Below are 21452 nucleotides of genomic sequence, written 5' to 3'. Positions count from 1 at the left end.
GTGGAGTGCCAGGGGCGTGGCCAGGGAGTGGCCTGGGGTAGCAAATGCCACCCTTGGAATCTGATTGGTCACCCCAGGTGCCACCACACAGAATTCCCTTTAAATAGGCTTTTCATTGTCCACAAAAGACTTGGGGTAAAGGAAAAAAAAAGCATAACCATTGGTGCCACCCATGCACAAAGTTGTGCCTGACCTGGGCCACCCCATTTTAAAAGATCTGGACATGCCATTGTGGAGTGCTGTGCCTTGGTCTGCCTGGGTCGTGGCTCCCGGGTCAGGGAGTTTAAGATTTTTGGCATCTGCCTGACCAGTCCCGGTGGCTGCCTGGTGGGGTCTGAGTCCCTGGGCTCTGCTGGGTCCCCGGCGGGGGGTGGTCACCCCTGGGTCCCCGGCGGGGGTGGTCACCCCTGGGTCCCGGGTCATTGGGTCCCGGCTGCGGCCGGCTAGGGGGTGGGAGGCTGCGGGCGGGCCTGCAGGCTTGCCGTCGATATCTCCCGGGACTCTGCCGGCTGCTGGTTGTGGCCCCCGGGGCGATCCTCTGCGCCTCTCGAGGGGGCGGGGGCTTTTCTGGTCGCAGTCTCCCTGGGGTTCCTGTGCTCTGGGGCAGCTCCTGGATCTCTGGGACTTGGAGCTCCCTCCATCTCCTGCACATCTTTAGGGGGCAGATCTGTGGTCCAAGAGTTGTCGCAGGGTACACAGGTGTTGAGCTTGCGTCTGGCTTAACTCTGAAGGAGTTTTGCGTCAGCTGGTGCACGTGGCGTTTATTCGGAGCGATTTTATCGGCATGACAGAACAGCTTAGGTGGAGTTTTCGGGCGGCCGACCCTTATCCTCATGGAACTCTCGTGCCACGGAGAGCTTTTGGTTGGTTCCGAACTGAGCTTGAACTGAGGAGTTTTTGGTTTTATTAAAACTCAGAACACGCCCTCTCAGAGATAGAAAGCTTTGGTTATGGAGCAAAGACATGTGAGGTGCAGTTACCTTTACCCTGATTCAGTCCCCTGCATGGTGTGTACAAGTGAACATGACCTTCTGGTTACTGATCAAACATTACTGATTATCATAAATAATAATTATTATTAACCAAATAATAATAAGTCATTTCAGTAATTAAATACATTTATAATGAACCATGATAATTATTTATGATGATTATTTATGATCCTTGTAATAAACAGTGAAAAGAGTTTATTAAAAATTATTATTTTAAATCTTGAAGTGTCCTTCATCTTGGGACGGAAGAGCAGACAGATAAAAGGCAGTCAGATTAAAGATGGTTTAGCAGACTTTATGTCTCCTATGATGGATACTCTGTGGACAAAGTTCAGCTGACCCAGCTCGACCTAGCTGGGGAAGTGTGACCTTTGGGTCACAAATGAGGCCATTCATGTCGCTACACAGTTGTTCCATTCAAAAAGTGAAACTTGTATACTAGATTCATTCATTACACACAGACTGATATATTTCAAATGCTTATTTTGTTAATTTTGATGATTATAACTGACAACTAATGAAAACCCCAAATTCAGTACATCAGAAAATTAGAATACCAATTAAGATCAATGCAAACAATGTACAGTGTTTAGCTGGGACTCCTTTGGCCTGGATTACTTCAGCAGTGCAGCGTGGCGTGGAGTGGATCAGCCTGTGGCACTGCTCAGGTGTTAGGAGAGCTCATGTTGCTTTGATTATGGCCTTCAGCTCTTCTGAATGTCTGACATATTCCATCTTCCTCTTCACAATACCCCATAGATTATCTATGGAGTTAAGGTCAGGCCAGTGTGCTGGCCAATCAAGAACAGGGATACCATGGTCTTTAAACCAGGTACTGGTAGCTTTGGCACTGTGTGCAGCTACCAAGTCCTGTTGGAAAAGGAAATCTGCCTCTCCATAAATTTGGTCAGCAGCAGGAAGCATGAAGTGCTCTAAAACTTCCTGGCAGACGGCTGCATTGACCTTGGACCTCAGAAAACACAATGGACCAAAACCAGCAGATGACCTGATACCCCAAACCATCACTGACTGTGGAAACTTTACACTGGTCCCCAAGCAACGTGGATTCTGTGCATGACCTCTCTTCCTCCAGACTCTGGGACCTTAATTTCCAAAGAAATGCTAAATTATCTTTCATCAGAGAACATAACTTTGGAGCACTCGGCTGCAGTCCAGTCCTTATGTCTTTAGCAGGCGAAATGCTTCTGATGCCATTTCTTGTTCAAGACAGGCATGACACAAGGAACCCGACAGCTAAAACCCGTGTCTATACATCTGTGTGTGGTGGTTCTTGAAGCACAGACTCCAGCAGCAGTCTACTTTTTGGGAATCTCTCACATTTCTGAATGGGTTTGTTTCTACATCCTCTCCAGGGTGTGGTAATCCCTATTGCTGTTATACTTTTTTCCACCACATCTAGTCCTTCCCTTTGCCTCTCTATTAATGTTCTTGGACACAGAGCTCTGTGAACAACCAGCCTCTTTAGCAACAACTTGTTGTGTCTTGCTCTCTGTGTAACGTGTCAGTGGTCGTCTTTTGGACAGCTGTCAAGTCAGCGGTCTTCCCCATGATTGTGTGGCCTACAGAACCAGACTGAGAGACCATTTAAAGGTATTTGCAGGTGTTTTGAGCTGATTAGAGTATGACACCAGGGGTCTTCAATATTGAACCTTTTCATAATCTTCTAATATTCTGAGATACTGAATTTAGGATTTTTATTAGTTCTCAGTTATAATCATCAACATTAAAATAAACATTTGAAATATATAAACAGCTTGCCTTTTTTCACTCAACAACAAATAACGTTGATCAAGCCTCTTCTTTTTCATAAACGTCTTTTAATTTGTACATAAAGTTCAGTTCATCTCTGTGCTGATGACACATACAGTGCATTTTAATGAAGTCTTCACAGCAGTGTAGAACGTCGGCCTGGAGCCCACACTTGGTGACATTTCAATCCACCCTCATGCACGAACCTGATGTGGCCACAAAGTCCTAAAGCAACAAGCATTTACACATCCTGTACATACAGTTTGGTACATGTGCTTCATGTTCATAATGAAGGTGAGAGCAGAGGAGAAAATGAAATTTAAAAAAGGCTTTATTGTCAAACGTCTAAACTAGTGGGGTAAAAGGCACAAAAGGGCAAACATTTTCCTCAGCATCCCTGCTATTATTCTGCTCATTTGTGCAATAAGAAGACACAAAAACAAGGTACCTTTTGTACCAGTAATGATGAGAACCCTGGTGTTCTACACAGCGGACAGTGAAGGCCTCCATTGGAAAGAAAAGTCAGGTGAACGGGAAGAATTTTGCTGTATGAAATCAAAATGAAATCAAAATGTACTTTAACCACATCAAAAAACAACTTTTCTTCAACTAAAACCCAAATAGATGTTATAAATCTTTGTATTTGCATATGCTTTAATACAGAATAGGCCTGCTTTGTTTTCTTAAAAATACAATATTTACAAATTTGCATAAGCTTCAAATGTGTAGCAAAAGCCGGATTATTTTCTCGTTAAGTGTCGATGATTCAGTTAGCTTGTAGCACCTGAGCGAGATCATCTCTGTGAGCACAAAAACATTAAATAAAACACATCTATGTACATCTTAAAGCATCCCATCCTATTAGCATTTCTATTTACAGTACAATCAAAGTTTTTTAAAGGTACAGCTCTCACTCATTTATCACAATACTGAAAATGCACCGCATTATATTGTCAAAATAATGAAACGACAACAAAAACAGGCTATAAAATACTCAAATGTACAGTGTTTCAATGTAAGTAAAAGTTCACATATTCTGATTTTTTTGTACTCATATTTCGAGTTATTGATGTAATGACATCATTATGGTGGTTTAGGCAACTTTGGATCCTCTTAGTGAAAACCTGAGTATTTCATCCACTAAAGCTGGAGTGAAGCTAAAGCAGCTCAGCCTGCTCCATGCGATGCAAACATCCAGTGGTTTGCTGATTATAATCAAGCACAGAAAAGATGAAATCAGGCGTACAGAGAGTGTCTTTGGCTCTGAGGAGACTGGAGGGCTCCCGTTAATATGACCCGGTGCTCAAAGCACCAAAAGGAGAATCTGATAGTGATTGCAAACAACGAAATAAAAAAAAAAAGCCAATGTATAAAACTGCATTTTCCTGTTAAAGCACTGAGGTGTCTGCGAGTATCTTCCATCTGACCGATGAAGGCGGTCCAGCTGCGTCAGTCGGCCATTTCCTCCTTTGAATAGTCCCGAGATTTTCTCTTGAAGAAGCCCAGCTAAAAAGCAGACAACCATGTTATCAGTTAGAATATTTCTGTTCCATTGGAACAGTCTCTCTGGTGGAAAACACAACTTGTCTGGCCTAATGGAGCATTCATGTAACCCGGGTAAATTTCTCTAAAAGGTGGAGCAGGAGAGGTTTTTCTGGAGACTTCTCTGCCATATTGTGTGAAACACACCTCACTAATTCATGGTAATATTATAACCTCTGAGAGGTCAAATCCTGAACAAACCTCCTCCAATCATTGTAAAGGTCCCATTCTTAATTACTTGACCCTGATCCATCCATCGCATTGTCCTCTGATCATGTCTCCCCTTCTGTACACACCCCTCTATGTACACGAATCACGTCTTCTCCGCTTGGAGCAGCTGAACAGGAAGCAAAGTTGGAGTCAGGCTAGCTATGATAGCTACCATGCTATATTTTAATGGAGGGGGTAATAAGCCACATCCTTCCCACTGGACCTTTGATTGAGATCCCTGTGGCTTCTCTCTCTTAAACCTTCAGTGTTTGCTGTCCAGAGAACTCCCGACTGGCACCCTGTATGAGGAGTCTGTCAGAAGCCTGGAGGCTGTTACGTATGTGCACTGCGTTAAGAATTATGACAGAAACGGTACACACTACCAGCACTTTAAATGGTAGCTTTCGGCATGCAGGACTGTTTTCTAGCGCATGGTTGGTGTGGACTGGTAGTCTTTACGGTCATTTATCAGTCAAAAACTGAATTTACTCACTCTTCAAGTGAACAACAGTTGTCTGCATTCCCCCCATTCAGTTAACGGAGGTAGTATGGGGTCACACACACACACACACACACACACACACACACACACACACACGCACGCACGCACGCACGCACGCACACACACACACACACACACACACACACACACACACAGCAGAGATTTCTCCCACCCCTCTACCTCCCCCTGACGTACTGGCACTTATTCTTTTCCACTGCATCTACTCCACCGTTAAATGAGATTTCCTGCTTTAAAAATAAAAGTTGCTTTAATTGATGAATGTTTTCTCCAAAAAATATAATTTACGCAAATTCTAAGTATGAGAACTAAGAGACAGAAGATTTTACCCTCCAGAGAATGAAGATGACGAGTGCTAGGATCAGAAGTCCGATCAGGATGCTGACAATGATGATCCAGATGGGGATTCCTCCAACGGTCTCTTTTGAAACCTGAATCTTGACCTAACCAGAACAAGTAAACACAATCCCAAAAATCAAACACACACACACATCTACACACATGATATTGTCTCGTTGATTATTCAAATTGTACGTGTAAGAATCCAACACAGAAACAGTTAAACGTACATTTCTCCTGTTGTTGTTGCTGCTTAGTTCAATCAGCCGTTCGTTTTCAATCCTCAACGTGCCGTTCACCATCAAGTACAAACGGGAAAAGGCACTCTGTAAGATAATACATTTTTAAATATTTAAATTCATGTTAATCCAGCTGATAGTTTATTTCATTCTGCTGCTTTTCACCCAAAACATCAGCGGACTCAAGGACCCAGACAAAAATACTTTCATTTCCTTGACTTACCTCAATGAACGTAGGTTTCCACACTCTGAAAGTAACGTTGACCTGACTCGTATTGGTCTCGGGGATGGAGCATTTAAAGGATGCACACTCTGTTTCTCCACACATCTGCAGAGAAAGTTGGTCAGCAGGACACAGAAAGAGCTCAGCAGCGTTTGAAACACAAAGCTCACAACTTACTAGTAAATAATCGCTGAGGGTTTCCTTTTTTGGTTTGAGTGGTTTAATGGCTGGGTTGATTTTATCTGGGTTGATCCGAGGCGATGAGCGGCAGTTTACCTGCAGAACAGTTAGAGACAAACATGAGCTGCTTGCTCCAACACACACATTTTACACGTGTGTGTGTGTGTGTGTGTGTGTGTGTGTGTGTGTGTGTGTGTGTGTGTGTACCCCTGGGCTGGTGGAGGAATAGATCAGTTCCAGTAACTTGTTCTTCATAGGAGACAGATGAGGGTACATCACTGTTAGGAGAAGAGGTGGAGTCAAAATATCCCCTGACTTCTCCACCTGAGGACACAGAAAAAAGAGGCTTAGAAGGTAGAATTAAGTGTAACTAACCAGACATCCTACATATACATGGAAAAAAAAAATATATATATATATCGTTTGTAATTGTGTGTTACCGTGTAGGTGAGGTTGATCTCCTCCCATGTTATTCCAGAGACGTTGTTTTTCAAGGCGTACTGGTCACTGTCTTTGACCACTATGTGCTCATCCACACGATTACTGAAAGAAACATAGTTTTCTGAGCTTACATCAATACTTCATATAGTTCAGTGCAGTTTATCCACAAACGAGCAGCTTAGTAACACAATAAGTCCCTTCACTAGTTACTCTCATGCTTTGGTCTCTCCAGAGTTTCATTTGTATTCAGACACATATAAAAAAAACTGAAAATGAAACAGAAAAGCTGATACATTTTCTGATTATTATGCAGAAAGTTCTTTAGAAGGGTGTGTTACAAAATGTTCAGAGAACTTCGTTAGTTTTATCCGACTGCAGACAGGATGACACGCCCATATTGGTAACAGGTTCATTCTCCACTAGGCAAGCATCATCTGTTGCCATTTTTAAAAAGCTACTGAAGACTTATTTATACTCAACAGCTTTTAGTATTCATAGTTGACTTAGTAGTCCTGCTTTCGGCCATTTCTTATGTCTGATTTTTACTGTTTTAAGTTTATTTTTTATGTTTTATTATGTTTTTACTTGACTGCTTATATTTTTCTTTTTTTATATGTTTATGTTCAGCGCTTTGGGCAACATTGTTGCATTTAAAGTGCTTTACAAATAAACCTGATTTGATTTGGTTCATTCATGGCCAACCTGGGTTCTCATGTCACTTTTCTTGTTCGCTCTTCCTTCTTCCATCTCCATCACCCCGCTTCTCCTCCAGCTTCACTGACTGCCAGTCAACTTCAAGGTTCATTTCAAGATCCTGGTTCTGGGGTCTCATTTATCAAACACTGCATAGAATCCTTACTAAAACCGTACTTAAGCTCAGCAAAAAATGTACTTACGCCAAGTAGGTCTGTGATCTATCAAACATGGAGTACACACAGCTGCACGCAATCTCCGCTTCATAAATCGGAGACTAACGAGAATGTTTCTCAGCTGCTTTTTAGTCACATCCTGCCCTCACCACACCCACTTACTGCCATAAATAGTCAATGCAAAGTGCCTTGTGGATCTCATGCATATACATAAGCTGGCTGTTGCAGCGCTCCGCCAATGACATGGCGACCGTAGAGCAAGGCAGATTGAGGAAGTGCAATTTCACAGAAGCAGAAATTCAGGTACCTGGGGGTGAGGTGGAGAAATGAAAGAAAGTGCTTTTGCAAAACAAATAAGCGAAAATCCACGGAGTGGCACAGCGTTGCTGAAGCCGTCAATGTTGTGAGTTCTTCAGAGAGATCTGTGGCGGATATGAAAAAAAAAGGTCTAATTGGGATTCGATCCCCAGACTCCCCGGTGAAAGTCACGCGTGCTAACCAGTCAGCCAAACAGAGATCTCCCCTGTACAACTAGCCAGGGTGCATGATCAATCGGGTCACAGTGACAGGACACACACACTGTCACAGACGCATGACATTCTGTCTCAATCTGTCCCCCTACTGATATTCAGCATTCCATATTCTGCGCTTCAGGCTGTGTGTGTGTGTGTGTTTGAGTGAGTGTGCACGCATGTGTGTGTGTGTGGGGGGGGGTCTTGTTCTGTGTGAAAACGAAGCAGTACAAGTGATAATGCTGCAGGATTTCATAATTTTATGCTTCTCGGCAGCAGCACTGCAGGTGCTCTCCATGTTTAAAATGTGCGTAAGCCAGGTCCTTAGTCAACTTAAAGTTGCGCACATTTTTCTGCAAAGTTTTCTTTCATGAATCCCAAAGTATGCGTGGAAAATTGCTTACGCAGTTTTCCGACCCCGTTTTGTGCATAAGCAAGCTTGATAAATGAGGCCCCAGGTCTTTAGGGCCTTACATGGACAAACACCACCATACATTGATGATCTTCTTAGTCCCTACACCCCCAGCAGGTCAGCTTGCTTCTCACACCAAACCTTCTGTCAGGAATCTTGGCGTGACCTTTGACCCAGCTCTCACCCTGGATTCTCATGTCAGTTTTCTTGTTCGCTCTTCCTTCTTCCATCTCAGGAACATTGCTAAGCTGGGTCACATTCTTTCTCGCTCTGAACTTGAGACAGTTCTCCACACCTTCATCTCCTCACGCTTAGACTACTGTAACTCTCTTTTCACGTGTCTGAGCAGAACCACCTTGAACCGTCTACAGGTGGTTCAGAATGCCTGTGCTCGGCTTCTGACCAAGTCCTCCAAACACACCCACATCACCCCGCTTCTCCTCCAGCTTCACTGGCTGCCAGTCAACTTCAGGGTTCATTTCAAGATCCAGGTTCTGGTCTATAGGGCCTTACATGGACAAGCACCATCTTACATTGGTGATCTTCTTAGTCCCTACACCCCCAGCAGGTCCCTGAGGTCCAGTGATCAAAGCCTACTGGTTGTGCAGCACCAGGCTAAAGACCAAAGGTGACAGATCATTTGCTGCTGTGGCCCCCAGACTCTGGAACTCTCTCCCCCTGAGCCTGAGATCAGTGGACTCAGTGGTCTCCTTCAAAAAGCAGCTGAAACCTCACCTGTTCAGGCTGGCTTTGATGTGACCATCATCACCCTCTCCTTATTCTCCTATTTCTATTCTACCTTTCTCGCGCACTCCGTCCCATAGCGCTCCTCTGTGACAGCGGGGGCGGGGGTGGGGTGGTTGTATACGTTCCGCTGCTGTTTCTCACCAGTATCAGCTGATGGAGGGCTCTAGTTTCGTTGCGCCGTTCATGTCAGCGGACACGGTAGGGGCGGGGAGGGGGGCGGGGCATGACACTTAGCCTGGCGGGTGGGTAAGCAATGCCTGGCAGGCCGCCAGGCTTACAAAGCGCTGGGGGAAATCCTGGATACAATACGATACGATACGATACGATCCCTTACCCTCATCTTAGTTTAAAATTGCTTTTCAGTCCATCGGTCAAAGCGTGCCCTCCATTATTAATGCTTCTCTGGTTTCTGGTCAGGTCTCTACTTACTTTAAGAACGCTGCAATTCTTAAAAAACCAAGTCTTGACCCCTCTCTCCATAGCAGCTTCAGACCCATCTCTAAACTTCCGTTCATCTCCAAGATCTTGGAAAAGGTTGTGGCTAAACAACTCACAGCTGCTCTTGATGAACATAACATCTATGATAGCTTCCAGTCAGGTTTTTGTAGAGCTCATTCTACTGAAACCGCTCTTCTTAGAGTCTCTAAGGACCTTCTTACCCACAGTGATGCAGGGGACTGTTCTGTTCTGGTCCTGCTGGACCTGACTGCAGCCTTTGACACTGTTGACCACCACCTGCTACTGGAGAGGCTGAGAGACTGGGTAGGCCTATCAGGAACTGCTCTGGAGTGGTTCTCCTCTTATCTCTCTGAGCGCTCCTTCTCTGTGGCCGTCTCCAAGTTTAGGTCCTCCACCACCTCCCTCACCCATGGTGTCCCACAAGGTTCTGTGCTGGGACCTCTGCTCTTCCTCCTCTATCTGTTTCCTCTGTGGCACATTCTGAGCTCCTTTAGAGCAATCTCCTACCATCTTTATGCAGATGACATCCAACTGTACATCTCCTTTAAGCCCCATGAGATGTCTAAGCTGCAGCTGTTACACTCCTGCTTAGACTCTATCAAAACCTGGATGGCTGGGAGCTTTCTTCAGCTGAATGAAGATAAGACTGAGATCCTCATCTGTGCCCCAGACAAGCTGGTTCCCAAAGTCAGAGACTCTCTTGGTCAGCTTGCTTCTCACACCAAACCCGTCAGGAATTTTGGCGTGACCTTTGACCCAGCTCTCACCCTGGATTCTCATGTAATTTCTCTTGTTCGCTCTTCCTTCTTCCATCTCAGGAACATTGCAAAGCTGAGTCCCATTCTGTCCTGCTCTGAACTTGAGACAGTTCTCCACACCTTCATCTCCTCACGCTTAGATTACTGTAACTCTCTTTTCACGTGTCTGAGCAAAACCTCCCTGAACCGTCTACAGGTGTTTCAGAATGCCTGTGCTCGACTTCTGACCAAGTCCTCCAAATATACCCACATCACCCCACATCTTCTCCAGCTTCATTGGCTGCCAGTCAACTTCAGGGTTCATTTCAAGATCCTGGTTCTGGTCTATAGGGCCTTACATGGACAAGCACCATCTTACATTGGTGATCTTCTTAGTCCCTACACCCCCAGCAGGTCCCTGAGGTCCAGTGATCAAAGCCTACTGGTTGTGCAGCACCAGGCTAAAGACCAAAGGTGACAGATCATTTGCTGCTGTGGCCCCCAGACTCTGGAACTCTCTCCCCCTGAGCCTGAGATCAGTGGACTCAGTGAACTTCTTCAAAAAGCAGCTGAAGTCTCACTTGTTCAAGCTAGCTTTTGTATGACCTTCTTCACCACTCTCTCTTTATTCTGCTCTCTCCACCACCTTCCTAATGATCCACTGATTTCCCTCTTTCCTGTTCACTCTCTCTCTTTCTTAACATTTTTTCTTTTAAATCGCAAAAGCTTATTCTTGCTCATTTTAAATATATTTTAAACATTTTTGAAATGCTTTTTTATATTTTTACAATTTTTTTTATTTTTTGTTTTTGTGAAGCGCCTCGTGATTTTTATCTTGAGAGGCGCTATAGAAATGATATTTTCTTCTCCTACGATACGATATGACGTAACTCACACACTGAATAGGACTCCAGCTTCATACTTGACAGGGATGGAGATTTCTACTCTGTTGTCAGATGGTGATTGTTCTTCACTGTCACTGGAAAATCAAAGCAACACAAAAATAATCAAATGTGACTTGTCTTTCTGTGTTAATGTTTTTTTTAATACAAACTCAGATAAAACCTCACTGACTGACTCACTCACCTCATAGCTGTCAGGTTTATTTGGATTTTCTCCTGAATGTGGCTGGCATTTGTCTCAAATCTCACTGTGAAGTGTTCCTGTTCATGTAAAATTACATTAATATTTTCAGTAGTCGTTATGAAAACAGCACAAAATGATGCAGAAAGTTAATTTGGTGTTTGACTCTTGCCACAAGCAGCTGGAACTAACCTCAACATTTTGTCCCAGGAAAGGATATCGAACGGCACACTCCACTGTCATATTAGACAGAATGCACTCCTTCTTTGGCTGAGATTTCAAAATAAAACGTCATCACATGTGGTGTTTAACATATGCTATGGATGCAGACTGGAGGGAAACAGAAATCTCACCTCTACTTTAACATAATTGATGTTTGGTGTGAAGCTGATGTTCACTTTGGAGTTGTAGGCGCTGTCTCTGCTGTTCCTCACACTGATTTTCACATCAATTTTGTCTTTTGCCTTAGCTTTGATCAACATACTGGGAGAAAATACATTCTGTCAGTGTAGCTGTAGAGAGCATGTCTCTCCACAAGGGTGCGGTCTTCCTCTGCGGGGCTGTGCTGTGCATGACTTTGCGATCAAGTAGAACAATACACTACAGGCAAGTTAGATAAAAGAAATAAAAGCATGAAATAAGTGTAAGATTATTTCAAACAAATTAATAACTGAGGGATGAGTGTATCTATGTGTTATACTGTATTTGAACCATGGCTTTAAGATGTGTTTAAGTTTAGAAATTTATATTATACACTTTAATTCTCACTATTTCACCTCAAGCTCATTTAGTCTAAAAATTCATTAATTAAATTCAGTTACTTTATATAGCGCCAAATAAAATCAAGAGCAGACCCTGAAAAAAATACATTTCTATTGAACCTATCAGTGCACTGAGGTCAGTTCATTAAAAGTTTCCTGTGTAAGAAAACCCAGCAGTTTGCACTGTCACTGACTTGTTGTGTCAGTGACTTTTCAGTAATTATAAAAGAACAAAAGAATACCCCTCATCAGCTTTAAAACACATGAAAGTACATTTCGGGGCTGATCGAGTTTACCTTTTCACACTCGGCTCTGCTTTGAGAGAGAGCTCACTAACACACTTTCCATCAGTCCCACAGTCCATCAAAGGAATCTGCAAAAGAGGAGAAGAATAAATGTTAAATATTTTTTCATTCAAAAAGAGCAATTAAATGTTTAGGTTCAATTTTAAATATTCAGAATGTTCAGCATGAACAAAAACACAAGAACAAATTCAGACAAATTCAGACCTGGACCAACGTTATGCTGCAAATGTTTAGTGTCTCATTTTTGTTCCATTCACAACCTATCTGATCAAATATGAGAGCAAGACCAATAAATCATTTTAAAAGCTGAAAGTTTAAACTCTTAAACTCCATCCATCTATGCATCCATCCATCCAGTCTGCAAAGTCAAAAACCTACCTATTTCTTTTTTAAATTATGTGATCATTAGTAGAGAAGTTAAAGGGGACCTAGAATGCAGTTAAGCAGCAATCTAAAACTGGTATTTTAGCCTGGTGTGTGTGTGTGTGTGTATTTTGGGGGTCTAAAGAGACACATGAAAGCAGAAACTAAACTACATTCAGGGTTAGGGTTAGTAAGCCTTATATAAAATTGATTAATGGATTAATCTTTTAACAAAAATGCTTTAAAAGCAATTATATTTGCACTACAAATAAATTGTTTGAATTTATTTATATTTCTGCATCCTGGCACATGTTCTGTGTTAAATTCTGCATACATGTTGTGATTTTGTATACTGTTCGTTTGTTCAATAAAGTTCTGATAAGAAAAAAAAATCTCCCCACTGAAGCTGTGAGACAAGAATGAGTGTGTGGCAAAGACAAGCTGCTTGTATAAGTTTGCAGAAAGGTTTCAGACTAAAGCCTGGTTTATGCTTCTCCATCAGCTCCGCAAGGGACAGACACGCACAGATTGACGGAAGCGTTTTGCTCTTTTACTTCTCCGTCTCCTGGGTAGTGTTGCAAAGCAATTGCCCGGCAGGACAACAGAGGGCGTAGCGCTGTTCTGTGGTATCCTGTCATGTATCGGTCCAAGATAGTGTGTTTATATTGTGGTTTTTTTATATAAGAGATTTTTAACACAGACATATTTGTCTCTCATTCTCCTCCACCTCTTCATGAGCTCGCCACCTCTAAACCCACGTTTCCTGTCATTTCCGTCCACAAGTAAAACGCTTGCTGCGCATCTTTTCACTCCTCCAGTCACGGGAGAATTAAACGTTCATATTTTTAGAGTTTTTTCGCGAGGTATTCTTCAAGCTTCTCCGTGTCTGCCGCTAGTTATCCTCGGCTCTCTTTGCAATGGCAGCGCTGTAAACAACAGCGGCGTCCTGACCAATCACAAGCTTGCATAATCCGTCTCGTTCGACGGATGTTTAAAAAAGTGGGCTCGACTCCGTACGTACTTGCGTGCCTGCCGGAGCCCTACGCAAGGACGGATAATGGCGTTGCGTGTCTCCACACTGACGCAGACGGAGAAGCATAAATCAGGCTTAACAGTGAAGAAAAGTACCGGACCACAAGCTGTGGATCTATGTGACATTCACTTATTGTCTGGATTTTACCACTATATCTTGGAGTGGAGTGGTGAGTGCTTGTTTTCTGTTTTTCAACAAGGCTGTTGCTAGCTGAAGTTAGCAGCTAGCTGATGCTAACAGAGGCCCAGCTTAAAGTGGCTCTGCGGTGGCGTAGCAGTGACTAGCGTTTAAATTTTGCTGACGCTGAAGTGGGTTAGAACATGTAACTGTAGCAGGAGTGGTTACCTTGTGACATTACGAAGTTAAGCCTGATTTATACTTCTCCATGAGCTCTGCAATGGAGACACGCACACGGAGTGTCGGAAAGGTTTTCACAATCGAACTTCTGTTCAGGCTGCATAGTGTTGCAAAGCAATTCCCCGCCAGGACAACAGAGGGCGTAGCTCTGTTCTGTGGTATCCTGCCAGCATAACACTCATGTATCCGGTCCACGATAGTGCATTTACTAATGTGTTGATATATTTCAGAGACTGTAACACTTACAAATTTGTCCTTCATTTTCCTTCACCTCTTCATGTGGTCACCACCTCTAAACCCACATTTCCCGTCGTTTTTGTTTCCGTTTGCTCCGTACTTTGAACTCCTTCTGTCACGGGTGAATAAATGTTATTATTTTCTGACTTTTTCCACGAAGCATACTTCAATCTGTTCTGGGTCTGCCGCTAAATATCTGTCTACTTTATAACGGAGCTAAAGCGGTGCTGGTGACGAATATACAGGAAGCGGCGTCCTGACCAATCACAAGCTTGCAGTGGTCACAAGCTTGCAGTCTCCGTCACTTTCGATAGATGTTTAAAAATGTGAGCATGTCTCCGTCACCCTCGGTGAGCCCGTCAGAGATCCCTTGCGCCGACGCATAATGGCGTTGCGTTTCTCCGCACCAACGCAGACGGACAAGTATAAATTAGGCTTAAGCTTGCACCGAAAAGGAGCTTTTCTCTCACCTTTTTCAACTTTTTAATTTACATAAAAAGTAGATCACACACAGGTTTGACTTTTCGGCATGCTACTTTTGACCACCCAAGCGATCTTCATTCAACAAAAACAAGGAAAATGTCTGTTTACATTCTAGGTCCTCTTTAACACTATTCTATATAGTTTCTGTCATTTATAGCCTGGCAAGCCAGACTAAATAAATGTATTATTTAGTCTGGCCATGCTCCATTGACAGCTCTCGGTTGTGGGGTGGGTTCTACCGTTGTCTTTCAAATGATCCCTGCATTCCACTGGACAATGAATGTGACATACTCTTGTTTCACTCTGTTGCAGCATCCCACCCACCAGGCATATAGAGTGCCCTGATTGGCCCACAAAGCGGATAAAGCTCTGTGATTTGTTCACTAAGCAGATAGAGCACTATGATTGGCCCACCATTATGGACCAATCACAGCTGTTTATGTATTTGAAACCCCTCTAGAGAGCTGTGATTGGCTAGCCAGAGTCCTGGTAGGAGCTGCGGAGGTTCCAATGGAGCGTGCCTAGACCAAACTTTGCAAAGCAAGAATTTGGTCTAGTTCACTAGGCTATGTCATTTAAGCTTTATTTGGTTATTTGTAGTTTTATGCATTCCTACTAATGTAATGAAATAATTATACAATTATTGTTTCAATTGATTGTATTCCTAAAGTGATTTATTTTTCTTGAAAGGAGACACATTAGGACTTTTGTCATAACATTTCTATGGTCGATACAAAACATTTTTATAAAAATTTTTGCAGAAAATACCTCTCATGTAAAGATATTTCAGTAGTTTTATTCTTGACATTTTCAGTACCTTCCAGAATTTCAGAGCTTTAAGAAAACTAGCTTGAGCTGGCCATGCCCACGCATACCCCACTCAGGCTGCTATAAGCTAAGAAGCTCCCATATGTAGGAGGGATTCACAGTAGAGCTGTTTCTCCAGCCGCTGCTCTCTTTTGCACTTGAGATGTGGTTCTATTCTAATTTCCCAGTTTGTGACATCACAAAAGGGGACTTTTGAAGCAGCCTATTTTAGGCACATAACTTCCAAAACCAAACACTGACAGAAAATTAATGGATAGATTTTTTCATGTTTGGGGTGTCTCTAGAGCAGGGTTATTCAATTCCAGGCCTCAAGGGCCGGTATCCAGCACGTTTTAGGCCCTGTCCACACGGAGCCGGGGATCTGCCAAAATGTAGAAGTGGAATTACTGCTCCTTGCGGAAGACCACAGACGAAGGACGAGGTTAAGAACGGGGGAAGTACTGCCGCCTACAGGTCTGACATGTCCTTAACAACGTATTTATCCAGGTGCGTGTGGACAGAGTTTTTTTTTTAAATGAGGTGGTGTGGATGCAAGTTTTTGGAGGGGCGGATATTCGTTTTTTTTTTAAAAACCAGCTACGTGTGGACTAGGCCTTAGTTTTAACCCTGCTTCAACACACCTGATTTCAATCAGCAGGTGATTAACAGGCTTCTGCAGAGCCTGATGAGCTGCTGCACAGGTGACTCAACCACTGAACCAAATGTGCTGGAGCAGAGAAACCACTAAAACGTGTTGGATACAGGCCCTCGAGGACCAAACTTGAATAACCCTGCTCTAGAGGCAGAAGAGGCCCACATGGCAGCACAGAAGAATGCAAAAATTAAGTTTTGTGTAATATGTCCCCTTTAAATGGTTTTAAAGAAATTGAGAAATGTATTTTTACCCTCGTGCATTTAGCTGAACAGTGTTTCATTTGCCTTTAATAAGGGTTGGTTCCACTCTTGATGGGATTAATTTTAAGTGTTTTTACCCCCTCAGACACAAAACTGTCATCTGCAGCATGCTGTCAAAAGAAAACTGCTTCCGTTTTACGACTTCCCCCTTCTGTGAGCCCTCTGTCTCTTCGTCTCAATAACAATAACAGGAAAAGTAAAAAACATGCCCCCTTGCTCGAGTGCACTTTGCTGCTCCTCTCACACCAACGGGTCTCAGTGCTGAAGCTTTAAGGGTTAACACCAGCACATGCTGTGTGGGTGCATTTCCACAAGTATTCAGGGCTTTACTGGTGCGTTGATGAAGCTGTGCCTCCTGTGATTGTTCATGTGATTGGTTTTCTGGAAACCTCACTCAGTGCTACAATTATCAAAAAAAAAAAAAGCCTGTTGTTGGAGCAGATAAACATGTGGGAGTGTGGGAAGATTGTCCTGGCTGTTCATGTCAGCTCAGAGAAACACTGAAGGATGGCAGTCAGCTGTTGCAAACACTAATGTAGTGTGACGGCAAATAGTTAGGAGCCAAACTGGAAAGAAAAAACACTTCTGCTGGTTTCTACAGACAGATGCACGAAGAGGATCAAGTCTGCACTAAAGGCATATTCTTACTGAACAGCTCTAAATCACGTCAAAAAATTTAAAGATTTTACAGCAGCTGTTCCTTAACCTTTCATCTTCAAACTCCTCAAAAATACAAACTCAAAAGTTTAAAATAAAAAGTGAAAGGTTGAATCCTTGAGGGAATAAATAAATTAGTGCTGGTTTATAACTTTAGCGGAGATCTGAGGCATGACCCAGACTGCTTTACTAAATTAAAAATAACTTCATGGACAAAATGAGAACACAAACAGCCTCAACAACTATTATAGTGTTCTATTAGATTAGCCCTGCTGTTATAATTTCTTGTAATATTAATGTCAACAAAACGCCAGTAGAATTCATTTTGAATTTCATAAGATTTCTGTCTATATTTTATTTCCACAACCCACGGAGGAGTTCTACCCAAACTGGAAACAACTGCATTATACAGGAAGCTATAATCTTAATAATTTGTAAGGCACCAGGCATTGTAGGAAATAAAACAAATACAAGTTTATGTTAACTTTAAAATGTTTTAGGTGCTGATACAGAAAATAAACTTGAATGCAGCTGCTACCCATCTCTGATTCCGAAGCAACAATTTAACAATCTAGACAAGTTGAATGTTCAAGAAAACTCATGATGACATTTGTCATCAAAATATAAAGAGTCAAAGGCAAAAGTATTTCAGATTCTAAAAAAATCTGCATGTACATATTTTAATCAATTTACCAACTGATAATCTTAGTTTGACAATCTCCTCAGTGGGGCCCCCCAGGGGTGGCTAGGGGGGCCATGGCCACTCCTGGCAAACTGTTGTTCAAACCACAAACTGTCTAGGGAAAACTCCGCCCCCATTCCCCATAATAGTTTACATTCATGTTCACACAAACCATAATTTCATCTTCTTTAATCATGATCAAAATGTTAAAGACCTAGTTCACTTGTTCTTTCAGTACATTGGAAGTGGTCTCTTGTTTAAGCGAATGCCTTGTGAAGCGATCTCTGAGGGAATAAAGCTCTGGTGCTCCTGTTTCAGGAACTAGAAGTTAGCTGGATGAGTAGGGAGCACAAAGCAACAGGATTTGGGTCTTATTTCCTGATAGTGGGACATCTCACCTCTGGTTGGCTAGCAGCAATGCTCTCTCCTGCCTACTAAATAATCAACAGCCTTTTCCGTCATGAGCCAAGATGGGTGAGTTCATGAATGCTAATTTGAAGTGTTATGTAGATCTGACTGGTTTTTCTAATCTGAGCATTTCACTGTTTATTTTCTTTTGGCGGCCAATGGTAAATGGCCTGTATTTGTATAGCTCCTTCGTAGGGTTCTACAACCCCCCCAAGGCGCTTTACAACACAATCAGTCATTCACTCATTCACACACACATTCACACACTGGTGGTGATGAGCTACAATGTAGCCACAGCTGCCCTGGGGCGCACTGACACAGGCGAGGCTGCCGAACACTGGTCCAACTGACCACCACCAGCAGGCAAGTCGGGTTAAGTGTCTTGCCCAAGGACACAACAGCAACATTCTCTAGTCGGAGCCGGGATTGAACCTGCAACCTTCCAATTACTGGTCAACCCGCTCTACCTTCTGAGTTATTGCTGGCCCTGTTGACGCAGGAAACAGTCTGTATGTCAAACTCAAAGTGACCCATTGTGTTTAAAAAATAACAAGTCAAAAGTGGTTTCTCACTGAACTTGCTCTTTAAATACAACACATTCATTTATTTTAATGACATTTTGATAATTTATTTTAAAAAATCACAATTTAAAAAGTATTTCTGTGTCACCAAGGCTCACCATTTAAAAGTTTAAGTTTAAATCCCAATAGACTTTTTACTGATTGGCAGAGGTGTGACCAAGTCACTGCTTTACAAGTCACAAGTAAGTCACAAGTCTTTCCAGTCAAGTCTCGAGTTAAGTCCAAGTCAAAGACAACCAAGTCCAAGTCGAATCCAAAGTCAATGATCTGGAAATCCAAGTCAAGTTCAAGTCCTTAACTTTGAATTTTCAAGTCATAATCAAGTCATCTGTCCAACTTCAACTTAATGACAATGATAATAAATGAATTCCAGAAACTTAAAGCTTCTTAAAGCTTCATTTATTTGCTCAAACAAGCAGGAAGTGCAACTGAAATAGATTATAAACAAAGAGCTGCTGCCTTTAGCAATAAATCAAACCCAGAACAAAGAATGATTTATGATTTTTGTCCATGTCGTGCCACTTTTGTGCTAAAATATCAAATATGCTCAAGTCATCATCAAGCCAACAGATGCAAGTCGATTTAAGTCGCAAAACATTGGCGTTCAAGTCCGAGTCAAGTCGTATGTCTTTATAGATTTTATCAAGTCAAGTCAGAAGTCATAAAAATAATGACTCGAGTCTGACTTGAGTCCAAGACATGTGGCTCGAGTCCACATTTCTGCTTATTGGCTTAATGAATTGGAATGTTTACTGTGTGAAGTGCCTTGAGGCAACGCTTGTCGTGATTTGGCGCTATAAACTGAATTGAATTTTGTGGATATCACTGCTTTACACACTCTTGAGGAGCTTCAAGAGGTGGTCACCTGAAATGGGTTTCCAACAGTCTTGAAGGACTACCTCTTGAAGCTCATCAAGAGAATGCCAAGAGTGTGCAAAGCAGTAATCAGAGCAAAGGGTGGCTTTTTTTAAAAGAAAATAGAATATAAAACTTGTTTTCAGTTTTTTCACCTTTTTTGGTTAAGTACATAACTCCACATGTGCTCAATCATAGTTTTGATGCCTTCAGTAAGAATCTACCAATGTAATAAATGGTCATGAAAATAAAGAAAACACATTGAATGAAACTTTTGGCCTGCACTGCATATATATTGTAGTTCCACTTGGATGTAGAATTATTACAAATGTGTAAGGAGAGTGGTCTTACGGTCTTATTGATGAATTTGGAGAGACTTCCATCCATTACTGGACCACTGTCCTCATCAGCTAATCCAAACTCCAAAGACACCAAGAAGGGGTCTTTGAAATCTGGCCGGTCCTGAAGTAAAGAAAAGATGAAATAAATAAATAAATAAATAAATAAATAAATAAATAAACAGAGGAATTAATTAGAAAGCCAACTAGAAACAAGTGGCTAATTCTCTGCTTCCTTTGAATGAAGACTCTAGCCAAGAGATGAGTTTTTGTCTGAAGTTCATCTGACATCTGCACTGGTGTCAGAAGACAACAAGAGTTGCTGTAAATATCAGAAATTTATGGCTCCAACCTGATTCTCCTCTACAGTCCTGATGGTGTAACAGAGGAGTAAATCCTGTAACTTTTAGGCCTCTTATTGGCAGCAATTCCCTGTTTGAACATCACTCCCCAAGTTATGGCTCTAGTGGACTTCAGCGTACGGTGTGTAAAAATGAAGCAACGTTGTCACAACGAGATCTCAGAGTGGTGCTTCAAACATCTTGTGGGATCTGAGACCCAAAGATTTAAGGGTGTTTGGAGAACAAACACTGGTTCTGGTCTATGCTAGCATGGTGTTTAAACTCAGTATGTACACAAAAGTTTACGGGTAAACCTCCCAACTCTTCACTCCAAACAAAAAACATCAACCCGATGAGAGAGCGTAGGTCAGACAATCGGGATTCATCCTCTGGGAACCGTGAATGTCGGCACAAATTTATGTGCTGGTTCATTTCACAGATGGTGAGACGATGAATTCACTTTTCAAGTTGGAGGTTCTCACAGTTGTGGGCAGTCACCTGCTGAAAAATAAATAAATGAACCCCAGCTTGCTTCTTCTGTTTATATTTTTACGCCAGTTATTTGTAAAAAAAAAAAATGTTGCTGAACAACTAAAATCATTGACCTGCTGCTTTTGAATTAGCAAAGTTTGTTTTTCTTAATTTTGCTTTTCTAACCAAGAGGAGCTGGGTGAGCTTTCACTGGGTAAACAAATAACAACACCATGGTCTGTCATGGTATTCGCTCCCTCAGCAGTGTTGATCACAGCAAATCAAAATCAAACATGCCTCTGGTTGCTCATTAATATTCACGATAAGCAAAAGTCTAGCCACTGATTGGCTAACACCAATGAGACTTTTCCACTAGCTCGGTTCGGTTTTCTTTCTTGGGCAAATAAGATGACATGTTTTTATTGAACGTGTTCTGCCAACACGCCAACACATTCTCACAAACGAAGTGTAGAAAAATGTTGATGGGTGACCAAGCATTTCTTCCCGATGTGTTTGTTAGGAGCCCAAACGCGTCGGGAGGCGACGTGCTATGCCAGAGCGTCATTTTTCGATTGCTGCGGTA

The 21452-nt window shown here is 42.4% G+C and overlaps 2 protein-coding genes across 2 annotated transcripts in view; both read right to left on the bottom strand.

Moving 5' to 3' along the window:
* LOC107373312 (homeodomain-interacting protein kinase 4-like) overlaps positions 1 to 21452 on the bottom strand; it is a 745746-nt gene that overhangs the window by 431223 nt on the left and 293071 nt on the right. The gene's annotated exons all lie outside the window — the stretch shown is intronic.
* The window catches only part of itga1 (integrin, alpha 1), a 91009-nt gene continuing 72367 nt past the window's right edge, over positions 2811 to 21452 (bottom strand). Inside the window, exons 18-30 of the mRNA XM_015942956.3 lie at positions 20071 to 20181; positions 12333 to 12409; positions 11629 to 11758; positions 11468 to 11545; positions 11279 to 11355; positions 11088 to 11171; positions 6456 to 6558; positions 6223 to 6339; positions 6013 to 6111; positions 5836 to 5940; positions 5604 to 5699; positions 5364 to 5477; positions 2811 to 4268 (exon numbers count right to left, since the gene is read on the bottom strand). Coding sequence (XP_015798442.3) covers positions 4212 to 4268; positions 5364 to 5477; positions 5604 to 5699; positions 5836 to 5940; positions 6013 to 6111; positions 6223 to 6339; positions 6456 to 6558; positions 11088 to 11171; positions 11279 to 11355; positions 11468 to 11545; positions 11629 to 11758; positions 12333 to 12409; positions 20071 to 20181 — 1248 coding nt within the window. The 3' untranslated portion in view covers positions 2811 to 4211. The remainder of the gene's footprint in view (positions 4269 to 5363; positions 5478 to 5603; positions 5700 to 5835; positions 5941 to 6012; positions 6112 to 6222; positions 6340 to 6455; positions 6559 to 11087; positions 11172 to 11278; positions 11356 to 11467; positions 11546 to 11628; positions 11759 to 12332; positions 12410 to 20070; positions 20182 to 21452) is intronic.

This window comes from Nothobranchius furzeri, chromosome 6 (assembly GCF_043380555.1).
Source record: "Nothobranchius furzeri strain GRZ-AD chromosome 6, NfurGRZ-RIMD1, whole genome shotgun sequence".
NCBI lineage: Eukaryota > Metazoa > Chordata > Actinopteri > Cyprinodontiformes > Nothobranchiidae > Nothobranchius > Nothobranchius furzeri.
This window is presented reverse-complemented; position numbering and strand designations above follow the sequence as displayed.